Genomic DNA, 25,997 nt, shown 5'->3' with positions numbered 1-25,997 from the left:
GCAGCACAGCAGCGAGCACGCAAGGCCCACGGCCCATGCTGCTCGGTTGCGCGTTGTGGGCTTCGGCCTGCAGTGTGTTGGCTGTGCGCGGGGGCTTGTGCTCGCGTGTGGAGTGTGGCCGGTCAAGGCCCTTTGGTCTTTGGCCGGTTACACTAATATAACATTTAAGTTATATTTTTTCCACACACTACATTAATCAGTTTCCAGTAACCCTAAACCTAATTCCCAAAATTACGTTGTTCAGTTTTTCTCTCTGCTCAAAAACTGTTCATCCCGAAAAGAAAAAATCTTGTGTGTTGTTTAAGCTACAATAATCAAGACGGATCTGAACGTGTCGGTGAACCAAGTAGATGAACGACAAGTGGAGTTCTTTGTTCGTGTTCGTTGATACAATACTCGGGAAAACACGCTTCAAATGTAAGTATGCTTAAACTGTGCTTTATACATGTTTTCTGACTTTGGGGATGTTCCGCACATGTTATGTATGTTTAACTGTATTCCCCAACAGTTAGCTGTTTAATATGTAAAATGACCATTAAGGACATTGACATACTTTGTTTCTTATTAGTATTAGACAAATATTTTATTGTGTTAATTTTTTCTTTCTATATTTTTCTAATAAATATTGACTAAATAAAATAATTTTTTAAAAAAAATTTATTCTTTATTTAATTTTTTTAATATATATTTTTCAAATAGATAAATACACTAATGAAATTTTAAGCATGCTTTCAATATAATTCAATTGCTTCAAAGTACTAATATAAATTTTATTACAACAAAAAACGAATCAAATAAATATGGTGAAATGAAAAAGAAAGTGTGAATAATGTTTTTAGGAGAAAAATATATAGGGTACCAAGGATGATAGTGGTTGTAATAATAGGCAACAGTAGGACAAAATAGTCATTTTCATCTACTTTCTCAAATCTCTAATTGCAAAAAGCTCCTATATTGAGCTTTTTCAAAATTATCTTTTTCACCCTAAAACTCTCTTCCAATCCTCTCAGCTCTTAACCAAACACTCCCAATTAGCTTTTTCTAAAGGTCAACCTCTAATTCACCCCAAAAAGCTCATTTTCCCTCAAAACTCTCCTAACCAAACACCCCCTTAGGCTATCCGTTTGTAATTGAAGCAGAAAATGGGAGGTGAAGGAAGGAAGTAAGGAACTACTCCGTATTAAAAGGTTAGATCTCTGTAAAAGAAAGAAAAGGAAAAAAGGAAGTAAGGAAGAAGAAGTACAGTACGAAGAGAAAGAGGGTGTGGAGTGGACCCTCTAATTATCTTATAACAGCTGGAAGTTTGGTGGACAAAAATTAATTATTATTTTTTTCATTTTTTAATGACTTTGACCATTCATTTCATTACAGAGTATTTGCGTGATAATCCTAAAAAGTATTTTGCATTTTCATTTATATTTTATCTTTTAGCTTATTTTAGAATCAATTTTTTTTGCTTAAGAAAGAAGAAATTATTGAGAATTTTAAGGTTGGTCAAGTTTGATGCTACAAAAATAATGAAATATTAAAAATTGTATATTTTAAATCGTTTCCTCATTTCCTACCATTTGAAAATTTCCCATTTCACCGTTTCCCCGTTTCCATTTCCGTTTCACATTTCCGTACAACCTAGGTGGTCATCACGGAAGACCGGCAAAATGGTCCTCCAAATACTCCCATAGTCTCTCCTTGTCTCATACTTAAACTAATGATAAATCGACAATTGACTATTGTTGCGTTAGATATATAATCAATTAGCGTGGTTGTTTTCAAATCAAAAAATTTGACAAATTAACCTGCCATTTTGACCTTTGATTCATAGCTAAATCAACTAATTTTATCTTCGTTAGTTTCTTTCTCCATAACCAGGTTTAAGCAATTTATCTTAGCCATAATCTGAATTTTAATGAAGTTTGTTTTGTTCTTTAAATGAAAAAAAGAAATAATTGTACTTCATCTTCAATCCATTAATTCTGGGTCACGGTTTTTTTTTTTTTTGAAACTTTAATTATGGGTCACGGTTAAGGAGCTGCCATGAAAGAGAATAATTTTTTTTTTCTTTTTTTTCAATAATAGATCAGGAGTATAATTGACCTTTTAAGTTTTGTATAAAGAAAATATTTTCTGCATTTTAGAAAACTACGTTATTTAAGTTCGATCTCAAAAGCCATGTTCAAGGACATAAACAGAGATTGTGAATCAACTTAATTAGATCAACTTAATTGATTTTCACTGCATTGTAAAAAATATCAACCCAAAGCCTTATGGCCACACAATACGCATTTTTTTAATTGAATAAACCACATTCCAAATTGAATCGGATTAGATTGAATAAGCCAAAATTCAAACAGAACATGGAATAAAGAACCTTTTGTTCGGCTTTCACAATTTGGAAGTACCCGTTTGACCTTTTACAAATTACAAATAATTAAATTTTTAAATAGATTTAAATTAATGGTAAGATCTTCCTATAACTATACTACTAGTTTTATATATATGCGATGCGTGCATATATAAGAAACAGTTTTTGTTATTACATTTAAACCTAAAATAACATGTAAAAAATATAATATAAATGCGATGCGTGCGAATATAAAACACGTATAAGTTCGATATGGTCGAACGCATATAAACAGATTGATTAAAATAGTAAAAATGTATTTAAGAGGCTAGATTGATTAAATTGCTTCTTGGGGCTTTTCCTATTGGGTAGTTTTCATTATATTCTCCATTTTATAAGTGTGAAGGGTATTTTAATAATTCAAGGGGGACACAAAAAATAGTTTATTAAAATAACTTCACCTCTTTACTTTTATAATAGAGATATGATTGTGTAAATAAGTCAAAGCATATTATATTATTCTGTAAATCAATCAAAGATTTATTCTAGCTGTAAATCAATCAAAGATTTGTAATCTTTGAATATAGCGCAGAATTAGTAGATTGGCCGTTATTGACTGAATTTCCTTAAAATTAGAATTTGACAGATTTGGTGGAGATAATTGATTGATTTCGTGCATATAACTTGAAAATTGATTGATTTCCTGCATATAAGATTTGATGGAGAAAATTGATTAATTTCGTGCATAAAATTGGAATTTGACAGATTTGCTTGATTGATTTCTGGAAACCATTATATTCTTTGTTGACTTTTGTTAATTTTTTAAGGAATACTTATGCGTAATTAATTAAATTGTAAAGTAACCGGGGATATGTTAGTCTTTTACACTGGGGACATCAAAATGGGATTACCGAAACTCCTCTTCCCTCTTCACTTATATAATAGAGATATATTAAATGCGTTTATAAAAAAGTATACATGACACGAGGCATTATGCTTATAGGTGGTTCCTCCATGTAATGTTCATATACATAAAAAAAATGATAAACATGGTTTGTGTAAGGTTTAAACTCATGGCCTTGCGTTTAAACAATAAACATTTTTCCATTAAGTTATTACACGTTTCATGTTATCATTGCCAAAAAAAAAAAAAACCGTATAAGTAAATGTGAATGTCATTAATGTATTAACCCGGGGAATCGCCTTGGCCCAAAAACTAATATATTAATACTACTCTTTTATGCACGCGATGAGTGCGTGCACGTAAGCTGACTTTAAGAAATCAAAATTTATTAACGTAAAATGATTACCTTTTTTCTTTTATTTTTCAGAAAGTATCTTAACCAATGATATAATACTAATTCCAAGATTTCATCACAAATGACTAACTGAAAAGTTAAGAAAATGTTAAATATCTATGTCAGTCCAATGTGTGAATTTTGTCGTCGAAAATGATAAATCTCAACAACACAATTTTTATTGTTATTTTCTTAACTCGTGCTTGGATTCGGGAGAAGAGTGTATATATTCACATGTATCGGCGCGACTTCAAAAGAAACGGTGGTGGAGTTTTTTTTGATAAACTCATTTATTTGATTACTCTTTTTTCTTAGAATTGTTCAAACTCTTATTACTTTTATAGTAAATTGAATGACAAAAGTGATTTGAGTAATTTTAGTTTTCCGTATAGAGAATAGAGATTTGACAATTATGATAAATTTGTAACAAGATTTGATTTTTTGTGTATTCTTTTGACTTTTATTGACCGATTTTATTGTTTTCGTGAATGAAAATGAGTTATAACGGGGCCGATTTCCATTTTTTTACTTACTTCCTTTTATGTTTGTTGGATAAAATATTTAATTCTTTGTTGGCTTTTTGCGGTAACATTGACAATAGGGAAGATCATATGCGTGATATAATTTGGTTGGATTACTAACTTACAAATTTTCATTACATAACAAGTTTTAAAAATTACTAAAACATCCGGCTTTTAAATTGTGAATTAAATTGTCTAAAATATTTTAGTCTATTCTATAGGGGCACTAAAAGATCATTTATAAAAATGACCTAGAGAGTTTCCTTATAGAATAGAAATGTACATTAATAATGACGTTTTATTTTTTTTCCATTTTTTTAAAAGAAAGAAAGAAAAAGGAAAGTTTTATAATGTGAAGACACGTACGTATCGTATTGTCATCTATGATTTCATCCTTTAAATACTAGGTATAAATATATTATCCAAAATTATCTAGATATGACAAAGATAATAAGTGGGTTTTTTTGTGTTTGTGTGTGCATGTGTGAATGAACCACGAAGGCAATACCAAATTATAAATGGGAACGAGGAAAATCGAATATGATACATATTGTATACAAGCTCTCAACCTTAGTCACTAATAAATAATAACTACTGGTGCATCGGGATTGGGGTCCTAACTAGGCCAGTCTAAAGTACCAATAGATGCATGGGGATTGAGATCGCATTTTCTAGTAATATATCCTGGTGTAAAAGGGATGGATTTCATGTAACTTCCTACCCCCTCCATCCTGAAACACTCGCAACGTTTTGACTTTTTGCACTATTTACATAATTCACTTTGACCCTACTTTATTTATAGTATATGAAAATAAGTGTTAGCATATAATATATTGTTGGCTTCATCTTAATATATATATTCAAAATATTAATATTTTACCAGTTTTTATAATACTTCGTATATAATTGAAGATATTAATGGTAAAAGTTGTGCATTGGCAAGCGTGTCAAGTAAAACTGTTGCAAGTATTCCGGGACGGAGGGAGTAATAACATGACTTTAACAGAATATATAAGTTGATGAGTTTACCTTGAGTATAATGGCATGAGCACGAGGAATGGCCTCAAACATGTCACCCGCAACATATGTCAAGTTCCTTCCATTTCCTTGTAACCCATCGACAACATGTGGTAAATCAAAGACGATACAATTGAATTCAGCATAGGATAGGCTTTAGCCAAAGTCCCATCGCCTCCACCAACATCCACCAAAGATCCAATCCCTTTGAGTAAGCCTTTGAACTCATAATTAGTGACCAACAAGGTCGAGACTAATCGAGCATCGCTTGCCATGGCTTGGTTGAAAAAAGCATTGAATATAGACTCATTGGACGTACGTTCATATAGATGACTTCCATGAGCACTATGAAAAGGAGACTCGTCTTGGTTCCGAAACCAAAGACCAAATTGATGTGGAGGCTCCGATCCGTTACAATGGGATCCATCACCATAAGTGCTAAAGGTGCTTGACTCAGTGGATGGTCTTTCAATAGAAGTTGGGAACTTAGGGTAAGATCAAATGCTTCCTCGCCGTCTCCATCGACTAGTATTTTGGTGGTGAAGAAGTTGGAGTGAACAAGAAGGCGGATCAAGTTATGTAAGAAATTAAGGAGCCTTATTTGGATGGATTGAAAGAGACTTGGCAAGCTCAAGCTCATCCAGAGTCATTGCTTTGCCATGTTTTTTAATGGCATCAGGGATGCCTAGTTCAATGGCACACTTTAAGGCCATGGAATTTAGGAAAGAAAACATATGATTCCATATATGAGTTTGAGCATCTAATAGCTCTTTTGCTTCCTCATTTGAAATAGAATTTGCTTCCATTTTCTTTGCTCTATTCAATCCTACAAATGTATTCCAATTTATACAACTAATTTTACTTTCTTACACATAAACTACTATGTATCACGTAAACAATACATATAAAATATTTGCACCTTTCAATTATAAAACTAGATTTTGATGCCCCGAAGGCCGAGTCATCACTTGAATAATTGTAACTATGCCTACTTTTCTGTTAAAAAAATAAAAATAAATCATAATTAACTCCTATTTTTATTAAAATCATTTTTCTTTCTTTACTATCACTTTATTATATATCGTTTGCAAAATATAACACATAAATTTGCATAGCTAAGTGGATAAGTCATTAGTGGTTCCAATCTTGTATTTGTAATTTTTGAATAATATTGGATGACACATAATGACATGTGTCAAATTGAAAGAGGAGAGCACCACGTGGCATTGTATACTTTCTTACAAACGCCTTTTAATATATTAGTATAGATTGGGGGGGGTCAATCTTAGTTAGGGGCGCTTTATGGGAAGATTTTTTTTATATATATCATAATAACATGAAACGATACCAATTGAGGTTGGCATGAGTGGTTAAGGGTCTCTTGCTCCTTAACCAAGGTCTCGGGTTCGAGCCTTGGGAATGGAAAAAATCTCAACTGGGAGGGATGTTGCCCATCGAGGTACCCATGCAAACTCCCACGGGAGATTACTCCGCCGAAGGCGGTGGGAACTCCTCGTAGTAGAACCAAAAAAAAAAAAAAAAATAACATGAATCGATTTAGTTCTCTTATAAAAAATTACAAATATGATGTAATACTCACCAAATACCCATAATTAATTAAATAAGAGACGGTTAGAAAAACAAAGTTGATTTCGTTTCGGGATCTGGATGAGTTGTTCCCTACTTGTCTATAGAAGACTTTTCTGGGATAATAAAGATAATGATTCTATGCTTATACTCCCGTCCTAGTCAAAATTTTGATTTTCTTGTGCTCTGTATCATGCAAATCATTAATACGAGTAGAAGATAAGGAGATAATCGAGCCACGTGATTTTATATCGTTTGATTTTTAAAATTATAAAATAAAAACAAAAATTGGCAGCATATTGGCGGAGGCAATGCAAATTAAGCGGGGTCATTTATTAATTTAGTTAAGTTTTTATTAATTTCTTAATGATGATCCCACTTGGTATAATTTTTATTCTGCATTGAGAAATTCGTCCCAGAGGGTTGACTAGGAGTGCCACCGCCTTTGGGCTCGTGGCTTGAGAAGGGCACAAAAGAATCTTCATGTTATGAGATTTTATTTTCATCTTTTCTTGCTCTCCCAGGCTTCTTTAATTTCCAAATTCTAACTTACTGAGTGATCGAAGGCTATATAGCAGTTATGCATCATTTTCAAAATTTCTATAAGAAATTTAGAGAAATCAATTCCCAATGCTTTTAATCTTCGTGTATCCATATATGCTAAATTTTGCCTATATGACATTTGATTAGGACACTAAGGACTAGATTAAAAAGGATAGAATAGGAAATAAAGGACGAAAATAAAAAGAGATAGAGACACAATATGGTCACCAGAAAAACCCAAAAGGCATAAAAAAATTAAAATTTGTGTATAGCTATGAGTCCACCAATTATATTATTGACATTAAAACCTTATTGAATATAAGTATATACACAAGGCAACAAAAATAGCCGACGATATCGGACAATAATGTTGATACGACAAGGTGCCTGGTGGCTCCGCAGGCCCGAAAGCGTGTTTGATAAGGAAAGGTGATAACACACAAGAATGTTGAAATTTAGTATCTGCTTAAGTAATTACAAAACTAAATTACAAATCTGCAAACCCAGCACGAAATGGAAGGCCATAATTTGTGTGAACAAGGTGAGCAAAGTTGCCACGAGCACCTATCAGCTGAAGTTGTGGTGGTGATGGTACCCTTTCCGGCACAAGGCCATCTCAACCAACTCCTCCATCTCTCTCATCTCATTATCTCTTACAGGCTACCAGTACACTACGCTGGGTCCTCCTCCCACAACCGCCAAGCCAAACTCCGCCTTCAAGGCTGGGACTTGCAAATTCTTAGCAAAATTCATTTCCACGACCTTGAACTACCGTCGTACAACTGCCCTCCTCCCAACCCGGACAACTCTGTGGGTTTCCCTACGCACCTCCAACCACTTTTCGATGCTTCTGTACATCTACATCAGCCTGTTACCCAACTCTTACAGCAACTGTCAAGTAAGTTCAGGAGAGTTGTTGTGATTCATGATAGTATGATGACTTCTGTGGTACAATGTATAAAAACCATCTCCAATGCTGAAACCTATGCCTTCATTCCTGTATCTGCCTTCACTTTTTTCTTCAATTCTTGGGATAAAATACAGCCAAAACCTTTTCTGCTAGGTTCAGAAGTACCGAAATCCATTCCCTCCAATGACGGGTGTTTTGCACCTGAGATTTCATACTTGGCAGTCCTGCAGAGGAGTATGTTAGGACTTGAGTCAGGAAGACTGTATAACACATCCAAGGTGATGGAAAGTAAATACATCCAACTGTTGGAGAAGCTAACAACAAATATTAAGATAAAGCACTTTGCAATTGGACCTTTAAATCCAGTGGAAATGAAAAGAAGAAAGGAACAACATAGACATATATGCCTGGAATGGCTAGACAAACAGGTGACGAGTTCAGTGATATACATATGTTTTGGATCAACAACATCAATGACAGATGAGCAGATCATGGAAATGGCGCTAGGATTGGAAAGAAGTGGGCAAAACTTTATATGGGTGCTTAGAAGGGCTGATACAGGTGATGTTTTTACAGTTGGTGAAGTCGGGAAACCTCAGCTGCCAGAAGGATATGAAGATAGAGTGAAAAACAGAGGAATGGTGGTAAGAGATTGGGCACCCCAGCTTGAAATTCTAGCACATCCATCTACAGGTGGGTTCATGAGTCACTGTGGGTGGAATTCGTGCATGGAAAGCATCAGCATGGGAGTGCCAATCGCAGCATGGCCTATGCATTCTGACCAACCAAGGAATGCCTTTTTGGTGACAGATGTGCTAAAAATTGGTACACTGGTGAGGGATTGGACACACCGTGCTGAGGTGGTGCCATCGAATACTATAGATTATGCATTGAGAACATTGATGGCTTCAGAGGAAGGAATGGAAATGCGGAAAAGAGCTGCAGAACTAGGTGATTCTGTTCGAGCATCAGTTGCTAAAGATGGTGCTTCTCGCTTAGAGATGGATTCATTCATTTCTCATATCATCAGATAATATTGACTGCACAATTCTTGATGACAGAGGAAACCTTTCACATTTCACTGAATCAGTTAGTTGTTTTATGTTCAGAAGTCTCTATGAAACAGTGTGCCTTGTCTTCCTAAATTTACATTTTCAGAAATTTATCAGACATGCTTTGTTAAGTTTTAATGTTACTTTTCGTCCTATCTCCTTTACGTTTGACAGAATTCCTTCATATGATGAACCATAACTGCATAGTCATCTTGCTCTAGATCAAAGCTTTAGTGTTGAAAAATATCATTCAGGGATGCTTTATGCTTCTGACAACAAAAACAGACCTAGTTGATCAACCTTGACTTCTAACAAACAGAAAGCAGCATTAGGTTTTGAACAACTACTGAAATCAAAAGTATTAATTGGCTGTATTAGCTAAATTATAGCTAAGGTAAGGTGTTCCATTAGACAGTATTCCCATCCATCCCAAATACTTAGTTGTACTTCATGAACATCCAGAAATCAAGAATACATACGAGGTTCTAATACTTCGTATAAGATTGACATGGTTTCAAAATCGATCCATATAGATCTCACTACTACAAGAACAAGAACAGAAATGATTCAAGATTTAAAAAAATGTATGTATATACCCATAGATATTTACATCTTGACTCTTGAGATCTCTCAGACTTTTACACTATAACCTGCCTGTAACTCCTATCTATATATTGTGAAACTAGCTAGGAAGCCAACATAATTAAGAAACCAATAGTTTATGATTAGTGTCTCCTACAGAGATCTAGCTATTTGCTGTAACCTTAACTTTATGATTAATTAATGTACGAATATTAATTTCCTAAAGAGATAAGATAAGTTTGTAAATTAATATGATTTCAGTAGTTGATTATTTTTCATAGTTAATACGGAGTACTTAATAGTAATATAACCACTACCAGCATAAAATACAGTATAGGAACTTCCTTACCAGGAAAAACTGAGTAGGTGCAAATGTCACAATCATTTTGGATTGAGTAATTTTGACTGAGACCACGTCTACAGCTGGGCACTCTGGCTACCATTTTATTTTATTTTATTTTTTCACTCATAATTGACTAGTCAAACACCTTTGTGTGCATTCCAAGTCTTTTCAACAATATAAATATACATTCTTCCAGATCCAAATCCAGACAGCCAAAACTTGAACCAATATGGAAGGCCATAATAGCAACCTAACACAACTTCCTCAAGTGGGAGTGGTGATGGTACCACTTCCGGCACAAAGCCATCTCAACCAACTCCTCCATCTCTCTCATTTCATTACCTCATATGGAATACCAGTTCATTTTGCTGGATCTGAAAGCCACAATCGCCAAGCAAAGCTTCGTCTCCATGGTTGGAATACAGAAAGGCTAGCTAAAATCCAGTTCCATGACTTTCAACTCCCTCCTTATAATACCTCACCTCCAGTTCCTTCAACCCTCGGCCACACTGTTCCTTTTCCAGCTCACTTTTATCCACTTTTTGAAGCTGCTACACATCTCCGAGAACCTGTTTCTCAACTCTTGCAGCAACTCTCAACAATGTACAAGAGAGTCATTGTCATTCATGATATTGTAATAGCTTCCGTGGTCCAAGATGTAAAACTTATACCAAATGCTGAGTCCTACAGTTTGGTTCCCATTTCTTCTTTTGCTCTTTTCTTAGGTTTCTGGGAAAACATAGCTGACAAACCTTTTCAGCTAGATTTGACAGATATCCCAAAATCCATTCCCTCGAATGAAGGGTGCACTCCACCAGAGATTGATAGCTTTGTTGCTAATCAATTCAAATTCAGAGGAATAGAGTCTGGAAACATCTACAACACCTCCAGACCGATAGAAGGCAGATATGTTGAACTGTTGGAAAAGCTATCAGCAGACAAAAAACATTTTGTACTTGGACCTTTTAATCCTGTAGAATTGAAAAGCAGCAGCAGTTCACAGAGACATGAATGCCTGGAATGGCTGGACCAACAAGAGCAAGGTTCTGTAATATATGTATCTTTTGGATCGTCAACATCACTGAGTTATGAGCAGACCAGGGAATTGGCAGCAGGGTTGGAAACAAGCGGGCAAAAGTTTGTATGGGTGCTTAGAAACTGCGACACAGGTGACATTTTTGCAGAAGGTGAACTAAAAAGACCTCAGCTACCACAACAATATGAAGAGAGAGTGAAAAACAGAGGAATTGTGCTAAGAGATTGGGCACCCCAGCTAGAAATTCTAGCCCATCCCTCAACAGGTGGGTTCATGAGTCACTGCGGGTGGAACTCATGCATTGAGAGTATAAGCATGGGAGTTGCCTTAGCAGCATGGCCTATGCATTCAGAGCAGCCACTTAATGCCCTATTGGTAACAGAGGTATTAAGAGTAGGTACATTGGTGAGGGATTGGGAACACCGCGATAAGTTGGTATCGTCAACCACTATAGAGAATGCAGTCAAAACACTGATGACTACAGAGGAAGGAGAAAAGATGAGAAAAAGAGCTATAGAACTAGGTGATGCTGTTCGACAATCACTTGCTAAAGGTGGTACCGCTGAGGTAGAAATGGATTCTTTCATTGCTCATATATGCAGGTGATCTTTCTATATCAAGAGGTCTCCCCATCCTCTAGGAAAGGCAAAAGATGGCACCAGTATCTGTTCCCTTGAGTCCTTGACGTATTCACCGAAACACATATATAGGCAAACAGCTCAACTACAGGCTTCAGCAAAAGAAAACATGGATACCTTTCCCACTTGAACACATTTTTCATGTATGTTTCAATTTGGTTTTTTTAATCATGGTATTGAATACATAGCTGGATATGTTTCACTATGCATCAATACTATAAAATAAATTCGTGCTCCGTAATCTCTTTTTGTACATTTACTTTCTTGTGTAAGTTTCTGGTGAACCCAAAGCAAAATTACTTCAACTCTACCTTTCTAAGACTGAAACTAAAAATGGGGATTCAACGTGGCAGATTTCTAGTTATGGTAACCTAGTTCATGACAGAAATGGTAGTTGTTGACAGCTTTACAGTTCAACAATGTCACTGACAGAAGAATCAAGGACAATTTATGGAAGCAATGAATAAAATGATAAGGTGACAATTCTGGTAAGAATCAACAGTCAAGAATGAACATTTTATACCCAACATAAAAATAAAAAACCTTGTGTAGTTAAGTACCGTGATTTAGACCTCATAATCAGCACCACTTTGCAATAATGGTGTTCCTAGCATATTGCAGATTTGCAGGAAAGTTCAACTCTTAGAACCGCTGTAGAAAATACTTCATGATTGAAGAGGAAGTTCCAACTTCTTGAGAGAGAAGAAAATTCGGCATGGCCATGCTCTACATGAGCAAATCAACAAATAGGATAAATTTGTATTTCATTCGTGAATCATGACTCAGCACCACTAACTGCTCTGGATGGGAATTGAATCCCCTAATCACAACAATATATGGGTATGGATGACCCCAGCTGAAATCCACAACATGTCACTCCCTCTCCACATAATCATCCTATATATATAAAACAAAATGATTCCTTAAGTTTGATCCTCTTCACTGTATAACTCTTAAACATGGTTACAAATATAATAATCTAATGAAGTAACCAATGACAAGTTGATATGTTTAATAGTTCCAAATCCAAATTGAAGGAGACAATAACAGAATTTGCACATCATTAGCGCCCTTTCCGTAACCCAAGAAACCACCAGTAAATGATCACTCAAATAAATATTTCGATTACTCTGCAAAGTGCCTACTGTCTGTCACTCTGTCCTCTCAAGGTTCATAACTTCATATAGACATCAGATCACCTTAAAACTTTTCTTGACTCAAATAATTTTATTCAGTTTATGATTGATGGAAAATACTAATTAAAAACTACATCACCCCAATGCTCTTAGATGGGATGAAGGGGATCTGATGTACACAACTTTACCTCTAGAATAATTGGGAAGGAAAGTTCTTTCCAATTTCATATGCAATGATATTTAAAACAAAAAATGTACTTTAGAATGAACAAAAGGGCAAGTACTTTAATAAATCATGTTGATTTACCATCACCCGTATAATCAGAAAATGAAAGTGACAGTTTTGACTCCATCTTAACTAGAGATTAAAATGCAAATACTTCAAAATCCATTATAATCCAAAAATTCATATGCAAGTACTAATATAAAGTAAATTAAACTTTAAAATACCATGTTCATCTATGAAATATTGATACAATATGCAATCAATAACTAATTCAAGCCCGAGACCAGCTGGTGGTGGACTGGTGGTGCTATAATCAGGGACGATAGTGGCAATCTCATGTCAGCTCTCACCGCCAACTTTGGCCAATGTTCTGCCTTTAAAGCAGAACTTATGGCACTTGCTAGAGGACTAGACTTAGCCCATAAGCTACAGATACCAAAACTCGAGATACAGCTTGATAACTTGGCATTTGTGCAAGTGTTACAGAACAATGCAACGGATAAACCACTTCCGAGAGAGGATCATGAAGCCAAGCTCGGTTATCAAGGTGTGTCATGTGTACCGTCAGGGCAATCGTGCGGCAGATTGGCTTGCCAATCAAGGGGTTCTACAAGATGTTTGTATTAGTTTATTAATTCCATTCTGTTAGATTTGTTTCGTATCTTAGGCTTCGTTTGGTAGGGCGTAAAACGTTTTCATGGAAAACGATTTTTCCCTTTTTAATCATTTTACGTTGTTTGGTTGGGTAAGGGATGGAAAACAATTTTTCATTACTCTCTCAAAGGTGGAAAACCCTTTTCCATTTGAAAGGGAAGGAAACCACTTTTCCTTCTTTCCTCCTTACCTCCCTCTCCTTTCTTCCCCTCAATCTTCACCATTTCCCCCCATTTTCCTTTAAGTTACCAAACAAAGGAAAACTAGTTTGAAATTGTGTTTCCCTTAAAAAATGTTTTCCATGGAAAATCGTTTTACAATGAAAATATTTTACGCCTTACCAAACGGAGCCTTAAAGGAGGACATACGAGACGCCCGTCTAGTTCCTCCTTAACATAATTTTTTGTTTAGCTTGTACTAATCTTGCCAATGTCTGGAATTTATTTGGCTGCTTGACTTCCAATCCTGAATCAAAATACTATTAAAAAAACTATGAATCTACAGATTATTGAACGCAATTGCCGAACTTGCTGTGATTAAAGTATTACAGAGTAAAACCTAATTAATTCAGAAATTCATACAACCACAACAATTTTGCAAAATTATTAAAAGAAACGCCATGAAATCAAGGATTAAGTCACACAAATTGCGCCAATTATCATTACTAACCAAAAAAAATCAAAATAAAACCATAAAATAGCAACAGAAATTACCAGGCGAAACTTACGGTGACGGCCGTGGGAACAAACAATGGATGAAAACTTCAACTCCTCCTCCTACAAAAATGGTATTAACTAAACAAATAAAATTAACTCAACATTTATTTAATAAAAATCAATGCAATTTTTTCTTAAATTACGGAAAAATCAGAAACAACCTCTAAAATTTTCATTTTCGATCTTCTTCCTCCCAAAAAAAACCCTAGAAATTCTGAAGTGCCATGCCAAATTTAATAATTGATAGAAATGTCGTAATCTTTGTAACGCTTTGGCTCTGGCTAAGCGCAGAAGTGTGTGAGTCAATGCGATTTGATCTGGCATCAGGAGCGACAAAATGCATATCGGAAGAGATTCAACACGATGCCATGACTGTGGGCAAGTATAATGTGATTACGCCCATTGATGGTCATCCTATTCCAGACACTCATCGCATCACTGCTCGTGTAATTACTACCCCTCTTTCACTTTCTTAGGCCCTATTCGGTTCTTATTAGTAAAGGAAAGGAAGAGAAAAGAAATAGATTTTATTTTTCTGTTTTTGGTTTTAGGGAAGAGAAAAGAAATATAAATGACAGCTTTTAATTTTCTCTTTTCTTCCAAATTCCTCCAATTTTGGAAGGAAATAAAAGTGAAAATTTTATAAAGGAGCTTTCCTTCCAATTCCCTTCCTTTCCTTCCACTTTCCATATAATTATTTGAACCAAATACAGGAAACCTTATTTTACCTTTCATTTCTTTTCTTTTCCTTCCAATTCCTCCCAACCAAATAAAGCCTAAAGAAGATGGGATTCGATCTTGGCATTTTCGTAAATATTTTAATTGAAAACTGTAGGTGGTATAATGGATTAATGGTAGGTGTTGACTGTATATTTATAGTCATGACTGCATATTATTCTGTGTTGATTGTATACTACTTATCGTTGACGGTATATTTTATGATCGTGATGAATTACTAAAATGCAATATTGTCTATTGGTAACTTGGTAAGTGATTGACTGTATATTTATAGTTGTAGATTGTTTATTAGCAGAAGCTTATTGTATATTGCGAGCTGTTGACTGTATATTATGTAGATGTTGATGTATTATGAGAATACAATAATGACGGTACATGTGGCCTATATTTGATGGCATGTCATTGTACTCTGACCCACATTTAATGGCATTTTCGTAAATAATTCAATGAGATTAACTCGGAAGGGCTCTAAATTTACACATTAGTTAGTTTCACATTATGAAAATATACATTGAAATTTATCCACCAATATTTTTACTTATAACATTCACTTTTTGTTTATAGCATTCACTTTTTGTAAATGAGTAAAATTACATGGTCAAAGTTAGAATATGAATAGTGACAAAGTTGTGTTACAATTTTTATGAAACGGAGAAAGTACTTCCTAATTTTATTTAAAAATGAATGTGAGTTTAATTTACTACTTGTTGCTTGTATTAGCTAAAATTTGAAGAAAATTTCATTGCAACATATATAAAGAAGTTCACATTCCATTATTTGATAAATTTGAGATGCACAGGTGACATCGCCACGAGGAAACCATTATCATTATAAAGAAGTAGTAGAATCGGGCAACTTTGCATTCACTGCAGCTGATACTGGGGATTATATGATATGTTTTTGGGCACCTCGTCACAATCTTCCAACAAAAATCTCTATTGATTTTGAGTGGAAAACGGGGATTGATGCTAGGGATTGGTTCAATGTTGCACGAAAAGGGCAAATCGATGTGAGTTTCTCTCTTTTCTACCTGACGAAGTTTATTCCTACAATTCTTAGAGCATCAATAGTAAGTTAACTCTTATTCATCCACTGTTAATCTCTCTCCGCATCCAAATCATCACCATCTCTTATTAAGAGTTCTCTACTAAAAAAATCCAAGAAATAGGCTACCTCTTATACACTAACTCTTAAATACATTTTTACATGCTTTTTCTTCTTTTTTTTCTAAAAGCAATATTGTTAGGTTATGAACAATCTAATTAACATGCAGAATAAACCATAAATGTCAGAATCCAAATTAATTGTCACGTAATCAATTAGCTTAATTTAGTATACACACTATGTGATGCGTGCCTTCCCTAGCTTCTCTCGAACCGAACAAGAACAAGTATGGAGCTCCAAATGTCGCCCCACCGTAGATAGTCCACATCAGGTTCGAATCCGCCTTAGGTTCAACCAACTAGTATATCGTCTAAGGTATTATGCACTCAGGAACTCACTATAAGTGATAGGGAATAACATTGAATTTATTGAATTCAAGTTGTGTGTAAATTTATGATCATGGATCACATATTTATAGGGGAATAGAATAGTCATATCCTACTAGAATTAGGATTACTAAAACTTTTAGATTTAGGATTTAAGCCAATCTCAAATTCTTAGTCTTTTAGGAAAATTCAAACACTTAAGTATTAGAATAACCATAAAACTCTAAGTCAAGTAGGATAAGGAAAACAGATAGCTTGTGGCCCAAGCTACTTGCCGCGCAAGTAGCCTTGGAGCCCAAGCTTTGACGATGCCATGTGTGTTGTTGCCTTGCCACACGCTGCCTTGTCGCACACGCAAAGGCTGGCAGGCCACGCTGGGCGTTGGGCCTGGTGCTGGCGCTAGGCCTTGTGCTCGGCGCTGGCGTTGGGCCTTGTGTCTGGCGCTGGCTTGTCGTGCCTGGTGGGCTTGCTCGTCGAGCGATGGGCTGGCTCGCTTGCCGTCTTATCGCTCTCGTGCTTCCGGTTCATTTTCCGATCCCGGAATTTATTTCCGTTTCGAACAATATTAACGTTTCCGATAATATTTTCGATTTCGACAATATTTTCCGATCTCGACAATATTTCCGATTCCGATAATATTTCCGTTTCCGGCAGTATTTCCTATTAATATTTCTATTTTCGTTAATATATTTCGAAACGAACCATATTTTCATTTCCGGCAATATCTTCAACCTGGATAATATTTATATTTCCGTCATGAACCATATTTTTGTTTCCGGCAACATCTTCATTTCCGACAAATATTCTTTCTTTGCCTTTTGATGATTTTAGCTCTTACTGGAACCAACATCCATCATTTTCGAATGTCCATAATTAGAGTATTTACTGAATATTATATTCACCTAAATACTTGATTTGTTCACGTACTATTTGTGTGACCCTACGGTTTCAGTCAAGAGTAAGTTGTGGCATTAATATTAATTAATTCCACTCGAACTGAAGCGGGCTCTAGCTAGGCATTCAGATCACTTGATCTCACTGAATTATTAACTTGTTTAATTAATACTGAACCGCATTTATTATACTTAGCATTAAATGCATTAAATGCAAACTTGGACCAATGTCATTATTTCCTTCAAATATAAACAAAAAAACATGCATATAAAATACACCTCACACTCCCCCTCTTACTTCTAAGAGTTATGTCTTATTTAGAGGATGTTAAAATCAACCTCTAAATAAGAAGTAGCTAAGAGTTGCCCTCATTCTTTTAAGAGTTAGCTCTTAGAGACTCTCTCTATTTAAGAGGGGGCTAAGGGTTAGCTACAGGTGGATTCTCTTACTTAGATCGTTGAGTTATTGTTCATGAAATTCTAACACTTTAATATTAATGATATGAAAAGGTGATTCTAAATCAATAACGTTATACTATAAAAAAAATTAAAAAAAATAATCAATAATTGCTATTTATAAATAGTAAAAATGATTTCTCATAATTGTAAATACTTTTGAGTAAGACCAAAATATTCATTTAAACACAACTTTTAACAAAGTGACAAAGTCAGCAACTTGCGACAAATTATTTATATCGTAAATTTTTTTTTTTAATTACATAAAAATATATTATTAAATTATAATTTCTATTTTTTAATTTTTTAATTTACAAGATAAAAAGAAATATATATTTTCTATAACGAAAATAAAAATTATTTCCTTCTTATTTCTGGATACCTTTTTTTAAATATTTTAATAGTGAAAATATACTCCCTCCGTATTTAAATAGGAGATACACTTGGTCGGGAATGGGTATTAAGGAAAAATAGTTAAATGAAATTAATAAAGCAAGTGGGGTTGGGGTAAATATTTTAATCAAGTAAAATAAGTGGGGACCACTAAATTTTGGAGGGGTTTGGAGTGGGGGTTTATAAAATTAATTGTTTGATGTGGTCTTGGGGTTGGAGTATTATTTAATTAGATGGTGGGGTTGAAAAGTTATTAAATTTGGCGTGTATCTCCTATTTAAATACGGTCAGAAATGGTAAGTGTATCTCTTATTTAAATACGGAGGGAGTAGCATTGATCGTAAAAATAATTTGATGAGTCGCGGCCTACTTGGCACCCATGTGGTGTCATTAAAAGAGTAACTCGTAGAATTGTGACATATTTTAATTGTCGCAACTTGAGACCTTTATCATCAACCCAACTTTTATACATATAAACTCAACTTTTATTCATTTAAACTCAATTTTTGTTCATTTACTCTCAAATATATTGATTTAATTCATGTTCTTTTTGTTGTTTTCCATATTTTTTTCATTGATTTAATTACGAAAATGTCATGTTGTTTAAACTATTCACAAATCAAAGTTATTGTTTTTCAATTTTCAGACATAAGAACTCTTAACTGTGACTAACTTTTCATGATTAATATTTCATGACATGCATTTATTCAACTTTTTGAACTCGTTTGAAGATTGAAGCAAACTATTTCTATCAATATCATAACTGCATTGACAATATTTAAGTGTGGTGATGGGTCTCAACAATTTAGATTTTTATTTTCCTGTATTAATATTAAGTTGTCAATATGTGACATAATATCCCCTAAGTATATAATTCAATATTATAGACATGAAGATAAATATATTATGGTGTACATATTTTACATTATGTAACTTGTATCTTCCTCAATTACTTGCTACTCCACATATTATTAAGATCATCTCACTTATGCAATTGCCATGTTCATCATATATATTTATAACAATGCAACATATGTGTTAGTTGTTCTTTGATATTTACTAAGAAATTATTTTCCTCACTTTCATGGTATCAGAGCAAGTTTGTTTTCTTCGTTTGATTTTTTTCCTCCTTCACAATATAACTTAGAAGTCTTATAACAAACTATTGAGCATGTATTATGAAGCAATGGGCTTAAATAATCCCCAACTTGTGACCAATTGTTGAGCATGTACTATAATTCAACTTGCTTAAAGAGTCACCAACTTGTGTAATCGTTTATGGAATGGGATAAAATATCGCTTGTATAAAACAGAGAGATATATAAGTGGTGGATCTTGAACAATTTTACGAGGGGAAGTAGAAGAATTAACCAATATATTATGTAATTTATACAATTATATTAAAATCTAGGGGGGTTAGAAATACACAACGGAAATTTCCGCCCGGGGGGGGGGGGGGGTGTGCAGGGCCCACCCCTACCATCAAGAAGATCCGCCATTGGATGTATATAATTTATATCATAAGTCATAAATTCGACAGATTGAGTTTATCTCACTTCTCGTGGCTTGTACGTATTAGTTACAAAAGCATGTGTAAGTTTACCAATACAATAGACACGACGTTTTTAGTTCCTCTATAAATAACATGATTAGTTTTTTCTTTTAATTAACCCTTATTTTATGTACAACCCCACTCCCCTCGTGTAGTTGTTGGACGTTGAGCTTAAGAGATTGTATGACGGTGTAAAATCAATACGTGATGAAATGTTTCACCTCCGCGAAAGGTAAAACTAACTCTTTTTTACTTTTCATATTAATATAAGTTTAGAATTAGTTATTTCATTTTGGTAGGATTTTCCTTAAAATTCACACAAAAATATTTATCTTATGCTTTCCGACTTTTGTATTTGTAGAGAAGAAGAAATGCAACTATTGAATAAATCTACAAAATCAAAGATGGCAACTTTCAGCTTCATTTCAATAATACTTGTCATGTCTGTAGCCGCATTGCAAATATGGCATCTTAAGACATATTTTGAGAGAAAGAAGCTTCTATAACTTGTATGACCAATATATAAGAATGTTGTAGTTTCATTTCTTTTTCACAGTGTCATTTTTATGTGGAATCACTTGCATCCAACTGTAATTTTGTTACGTGTAGGATACATTTTTGAAACACATATCTTTTTTATTTAAGTTCATTTCGTTTAGATTTCTTTCAATTCATTGTTTTGATTCAAAATAGGAAAAAAGTACGATATACTTCAGTCAACTTGTGGTATATGTTAAGAAAATATTTTGGAAAGTAATAAAAAATAAAAGGTCAACTTTTGAGTGATCTTAAAATTTTAATCTCATCTTGAAAATTGTATACTAGTAATGGAACGTCTACTTGCACATCACAAAATATCATTTTGAGTTATCAAATAATATGTCGGCCTAAACATTATAACAAGTTATCTTGTAAACAACAAAATATATTTAATGCCACTTTTTTATTAATAAGAAGTATTTCTTTTAAGAAACTCCTCGAATTGGTAAGAATTACTCTGTACATGTCTAAAAGGAACTCCAAAGTTTTGTTAATCCCAAATTCTTATATGAGACTGTCTTCACCATCAACTGATGGTGAGACCAGTTCACACTTGCGAATTTAGGTATGTTACTTTTGTAGTTTAGACATGTTACTTTTTTTTTATATATAATTTCAGAGGAGGTATTTTTTTAGTTTAGATATGTTACTTCTATAGTTTATACATGTTACTTTTTTTATACGGAGTAGTTTTAGGGGAGATACCTTCTTAGTTTAGGTATGTTACTTCTATAGTTTAGACATGTTACTTTTTTTTATATAATTTTAGAGGAAGTACTTTTTTTTAGTTTAGGTATACTTCTATAATTTATACATGTTACTTTTTTTTATACGGAGTAGTTTTAGGGGAGGTACCTTTTTAGTTTGGGTGTGTTACTTCTATAGTTTAGACATGTTACTTTTTTTTTATACGGATTAGTTTTAGGGGAGGTACCTTTTTAGTTTATGTATTACTTCTATAGTTTAGACATGTTACTTTTTTTTTTTTATATAATTTTAGATGAGGTACTTTTTTAGTTTAGGTATGTTACTTCTATAGTTTAGACATGTTACTTTTTTTTTATACGAAATAGTTTTAGGGGAGGTACATTTTTAATTTAGGTATGTTACTTCTACAGTTTAGACATGTTACTTTTTTTTTATATATAATTTTAGAGGAGATACTTTTTTAGTTTAGGTATGTTACTTATATAGTTTAGATCTGTTACTTTTTTTTTATAGTTTTAGGAGAGGTACGCTATTGGTTTCGCGCTCGTCACACCATCAAGTTGATGATGTGACTGGTCTCACAGGAGACGCGCTATTTGTTAATTCATATAAAATGTTGCTGGAAATGCTACCAATAGCCCCAAATAGACCTTATTTGGTAAAATTAGCGTAAAGGATATCTTTTAGCAGTTTAGTAGTGTGTGATGGGTAGTAGTGAATTAGTAACAGTTAGATGTCAAAATTGCGATACTAGTATGAGTGTTTGGTAAAAATAGTGAGATTGCAGCATAATAAAAACAATACTTCGTACATATTATTTAAAACTTTAGGCAAATTTGTCAAAACAAACATTTTATATGTCTAATTTTGCGATAAACAATTTAACGTAATTTTTCTAGCTAATTCAGACCTTTAAAAAAATAATTGCTAGAAACAACTTTAGTCCATTTCCAGATGTTGACTGAGTCTTTTCCGGCATTGACTGTGTCGTGCCGTTAAAATGCGTCTTTTTTCTTGGAAAATTTCCTAAAACATACTTCCTCCGTCTTTTAATACTCGCAACGTTTGTTAGTTTCACGCATGCCGATGCACAACTTTGATCATTTATATATTAAATTCTCTTTATGTAAAAATTATAAAAAGTTGATATTTTGAAAATACACATTGAGACGAATCTAACAAGATCCCACATGACTATGTTTTATCTTATTTAAAAAACACTACGAATAGTCAAAGTAGATTATATGAATAGTAGCAAAAGTCCAAACATTGCGAGTATTAAAAGACGGAGGAAGTACGTTTTAATGAAAATCGTCGAAAAATTAAATTATTTAAAACAAATTTTCCAAAATAATAAAGGATATTATTAGTACAAACCGAAGGAGTAGAGGCCACGATATTGTTGACTTTCTCTCCCCTCCGTAAATAACATTTTTTTTAAAAAGCTCCTCCACAAATTCATCAGTCATTTCAGATTTTCAGTGATTTCACTACTATTTATACATCCTACAAAAATCTCAATCAATTTCCAAGCCAATTAAAAAAAAGAAAACGGAATACCAGATCTGATCAACCAATCAATCAACCCCAAGAAACGATGTCGTACTACCCAAGAGGCCGCGGCGGAGACAACGACGGCGATGACTTTGAAGAGTATGATCCAACCCCCTACGGCGGAGGATACGACCAATCACTCACCTACGGTCGCCCTATCTCTCCTTGCGAGGAGACTTGCTACCCTCCTTCCTCCTCCGGAGGTGGTGGTGGGATTGACTACGATCGTCCTCAATACACCTCCTACGCCGAACCTTCTGCTTACGGTGAGGAGGCTCAGGAGAATGAGTACAAGAGCTACGGCCGCCCAAGTTCTCGTACGCCCATCACTTACGGCGGAACACCCCAACCCGCTCCTGCGTACGGGAGTGGGTCTGGGTTTCAGCCCAAACTTCCCCAACCTTATGGAGGTGGGGGAGTAGGCGGTGGATCGGAATATGAATCTGGGTATGGCGGGAAACCCCAGTATGAAGCTCCTTCATCGGAGTATGGTTCTGGGTATGGGAGGAAGCCTGAGTATGAAGCTCCGGCACCGGAGTATGGATCGGGATATGGAAGGAAAACTGAGTACGAAGCTCCGACACCGGAATATGAATCTGGGTACGGGAGGAAAACAGAGTACGAGGCTCCGACACCGGAATATGGATCTGGGTATGGGCGGAAACCCGAGTATGAAGCTCCGAAACCAGAATATGGATCTGGGTACGGGAGAAAGACCGAGTACGAAGCTCCGAAACCGGAATATGAATCCGGATACGGGAGGAAAAGTGAATATGAAGCTCCAACATCGGAGTATGAATCTGGGTATGGGAGGAAGACGGAATACGAAGCCCCAACACCGGAATATGGATCTGGGTACGGAAGGAAGACGGAATATGAAGCACCGGCACAGGAATACGGATCTGGGTACGGGAGGAAGACGGAATATGAAGCTCCGACTCCAGAATATGGGTCTGGTTATGGTGGAGGGAGGAGTGAGTACGAGAAGCCCAAATATGGAAGGGAGGAAGGAGAGGGATATGGTGGATCTTCTTATGGTAGGACTGAATATGGAAAAAAGAGTGATGATGAAGATGAAGGCTATGGCCGCAAGAAATATGTAAGAATCTAACTATTTAATTTGTTATGTCTGTGAATTTGGTTTTGCTCCTAATTTTCTGTTAGTATTGTGATTTTATTGACATAAATTATCTAGAAAATGAGCTAGAAAGTAGGAACAAGCCCCACATTTTAGACAATTGGTTAATAAATGATCTCGGTGACATATAATATGTGATCAAGGCTAGCAACACAGATGCAGAATGCAGAGTCAATTAGATTTTAGTGGAATAGCCATTGTTGAACGTAGACTGGTGGCGATGTGGAATCACTAGTAGAATTTAGAAGTCAATTACTCAGTAGTTGTTTAGCCTTGAATCTAGTAACTTAGCCATAGTTGAATTTGGTCTAGGAATAAGTTAAAGCACCTACTAGTGATTTAGCTATATATATATATATATATTGAATACATATGTTTGTTTAACATAAGTTCCCTAAGGTATTGCTACTCTTGGGACGAGGATGATGATAACTGAGTGTCCAGAGCTCAGGCAAGTGAAATGGTGTGTCTAAAATTTTGGGATTAGGATATGATTACTGACTATTCTCGGAGAAACATCTGGATGATGAATCTGTCTCTGCTCCCTGGCTTACGCCTTTTCTCCCATTTCCAGTCTGGAATACACTCCCCCAACATTCTCAAGTACCATCTTGCCACGTTACTGCTTCAAAACCAATATATATGAGCTTTTAATTTCATATTTTGAATATTTGGTGATTTGGAAAACTGGGATGAAGAGACGATTGGAATAAGATGACAGCTAATAATATGATTTAGGATCTCGTTTCTGGCTCAATCCTTAGTACTTGGTGATCTGAATTCATTTTCCTAGTAACTGCGCTAGATAAATTGATCAGCAATGTGATATTTCCAGCTTCGCTTATTGTCCAATCATTGTCCGTTGCCTTATCTGAGGTGATTTTACAATTCAGCTGCATCTTTGCTTTTGTATTCTCTCAGTTTAATTGAGATAGTCTTTCTTTTTTCCTCGTCACATTCATTTGAAATTCGATGCGGCCCTCTGTGTGCATACAAACTTTGGGATTGTGCAAGGTTCCTTCTGGCGTGGCTTTGACTTGATTATTACTCCCTCCATCAGGAAATAGTAGTCATATCACTGATATGTATTGCAAGGGGTCTTTGATTAAAAGAGTTTAGAGCAATGTGACAACATTTCTGGACAGAAGAAGTTCTAGTACGGAGTACAAAATATGATTCTGCAACACTCTAGCATTTATTTTGGTGACGCCTGTCCTCTGCTTCTTTTTACTTGTTCACTACAGTAGCACCAGTGCAAGAATTTGACTGCTTTACCTTTCCTTTGATTCTGATGGCGGAATCGCATGAAATCTTTATCTGTTTAGTAACATAAAACATTAAGAAACTAAATCCTCCTTGTTGAAAAACATGTGTCCAGAAGAAGAAACAAAGGGTTTTCTGGAAAAATCTTGATCCTTCTGTTAATATTCTTTGTATAACAGGGCGAATTATTGACCTGAACTTATATGGTGTGATTACTATCTTTTCTTTCCCCTCCCGACAGGATTGTAAAGTTAGATGGCTTGATCTCTATCTTGTGTATGACATTTGGTCAACAATGTAGTGAACTTTCTAGGACGTGGCAATCACTTACCATTATTTCCTTTCAAAATTGGCAGGGTGGAAATAATTCTGATTCTGATGATGATGAGAAACGCCGTCAGAGGCACCACCACCACCAACGCAGGCACCATGATGAGGAATAAGATGATTACTTTTCAGTTTTTAAGTTGAGCTCCCCCATCTTTATCCTTGGCTGTTAAAATAAGGGGTTGAGAATGTTTGGCGTATAACCATACCTGCTGCTTTATGTTTTCTTGTATGATGGCTCAATGAGTTGATGGGCCTATGTTATTCTATTATGTACTACTAAACAAAACTCCTGTGTGTTTTCCTATTGAATGGAGTTTTTGTTGTTGTTTTGTTTCTATTTTC

At 34.9% G+C, this 25,997-nt stretch overlaps 4 protein-coding genes and 1 pseudogene across 4 annotated transcripts; 4 read left to right on the top strand and 1 right to left on the bottom strand.

Annotated features, from left to right (window-relative positions):
* LOC110804169 (trans-resveratrol di-O-methyltransferase-like) overlaps positions 1 to 6,052 on the bottom strand; it is a 30,394-nt pseudogene extending 24,342 nt beyond the window's left edge.
* A 1,520-nt stretch (positions 6,053 to 7,572) lies between these two features.
* Positions 7,573 to 9,424, top strand: LOC110804173 (zeatin O-glucosyltransferase). The gene has a single exon (XM_022009737.2). It carries the CDS (start codon positions 7,821 to 7,823, stop codon positions 9,249 to 9,251), a length of 1,431 nt encoding a protein of 476 aa, XP_021865429.2. The 5' UTR covers positions 7,573 to 7,820; the 3' UTR covers positions 9,252 to 9,424.
* Positions 9,425 to 10,200: 776 nt separating this feature from the next.
* On the top strand, positions 10,201 to 12,187 carry LOC110804174 (zeatin O-glucosyltransferase-like). The gene has a single exon (XM_022009738.2). The coding sequence runs from the start codon at positions 10,424 to 10,426 to the stop codon at positions 11,834 to 11,836; it is 1,413 nt and encodes a 470-aa protein (XP_021865430.1). The 5' UTR covers positions 10,201 to 10,423; the 3' UTR covers positions 11,837 to 12,187.
* A 2,394-nt stretch (positions 12,188 to 14,581) lies between these two features.
* On the top strand, positions 14,582 to 20,927 carry LOC110804176 (transmembrane emp24 domain-containing protein p24delta7-like). The gene is made up of 4 exons (XM_022009739.2): positions 14,582 to 15,046; positions 16,138 to 16,347; positions 20,278 to 20,354; positions 20,484 to 20,927. The coding sequence occupies exons 1-4, from the start codon at positions 14,825 to 14,827 to the stop codon at positions 20,626 to 20,628; spliced, it is 654 nt and encodes a 217-aa protein (XP_021865431.1). The 5' UTR covers positions 14,582 to 14,824; the 3' UTR covers positions 20,629 to 20,927.
* Positions 20,928 to 22,746: 1,819 nt separating this feature from the next.
* On the top strand, positions 22,747 to 25,992 carry LOC110804172 (uncharacterized protein At5g39570-like). The gene is made up of 2 exons (XM_056840095.1): positions 22,747 to 24,023; positions 25,682 to 25,992. Exons 1-2 carry the CDS (start codon positions 22,968 to 22,970, stop codon positions 25,766 to 25,768), a joined length of 1,143 nt encoding a protein of 380 aa, XP_056696073.1. The 5' UTR covers positions 22,747 to 22,967; the 3' UTR covers positions 25,769 to 25,992.
* Positions 25,993 to 25,997: the final 5 nt, after the last annotated feature.

The sequence above is a fragment of the Spinacia oleracea genome, chromosome 3 (genome assembly GCF_020520425.1).
Source record: "Spinacia oleracea cultivar Varoflay chromosome 3, BTI_SOV_V1, whole genome shotgun sequence".
In the NCBI taxonomy this organism is placed as follows: Eukaryota; Viridiplantae; Streptophyta; class Magnoliopsida; order Caryophyllales; family Amaranthaceae; genus Spinacia; species Spinacia oleracea.
Note: the sequence above shows the minus strand (reverse complement) of the source record. Positions and strands in the feature narration are given on the sequence as shown.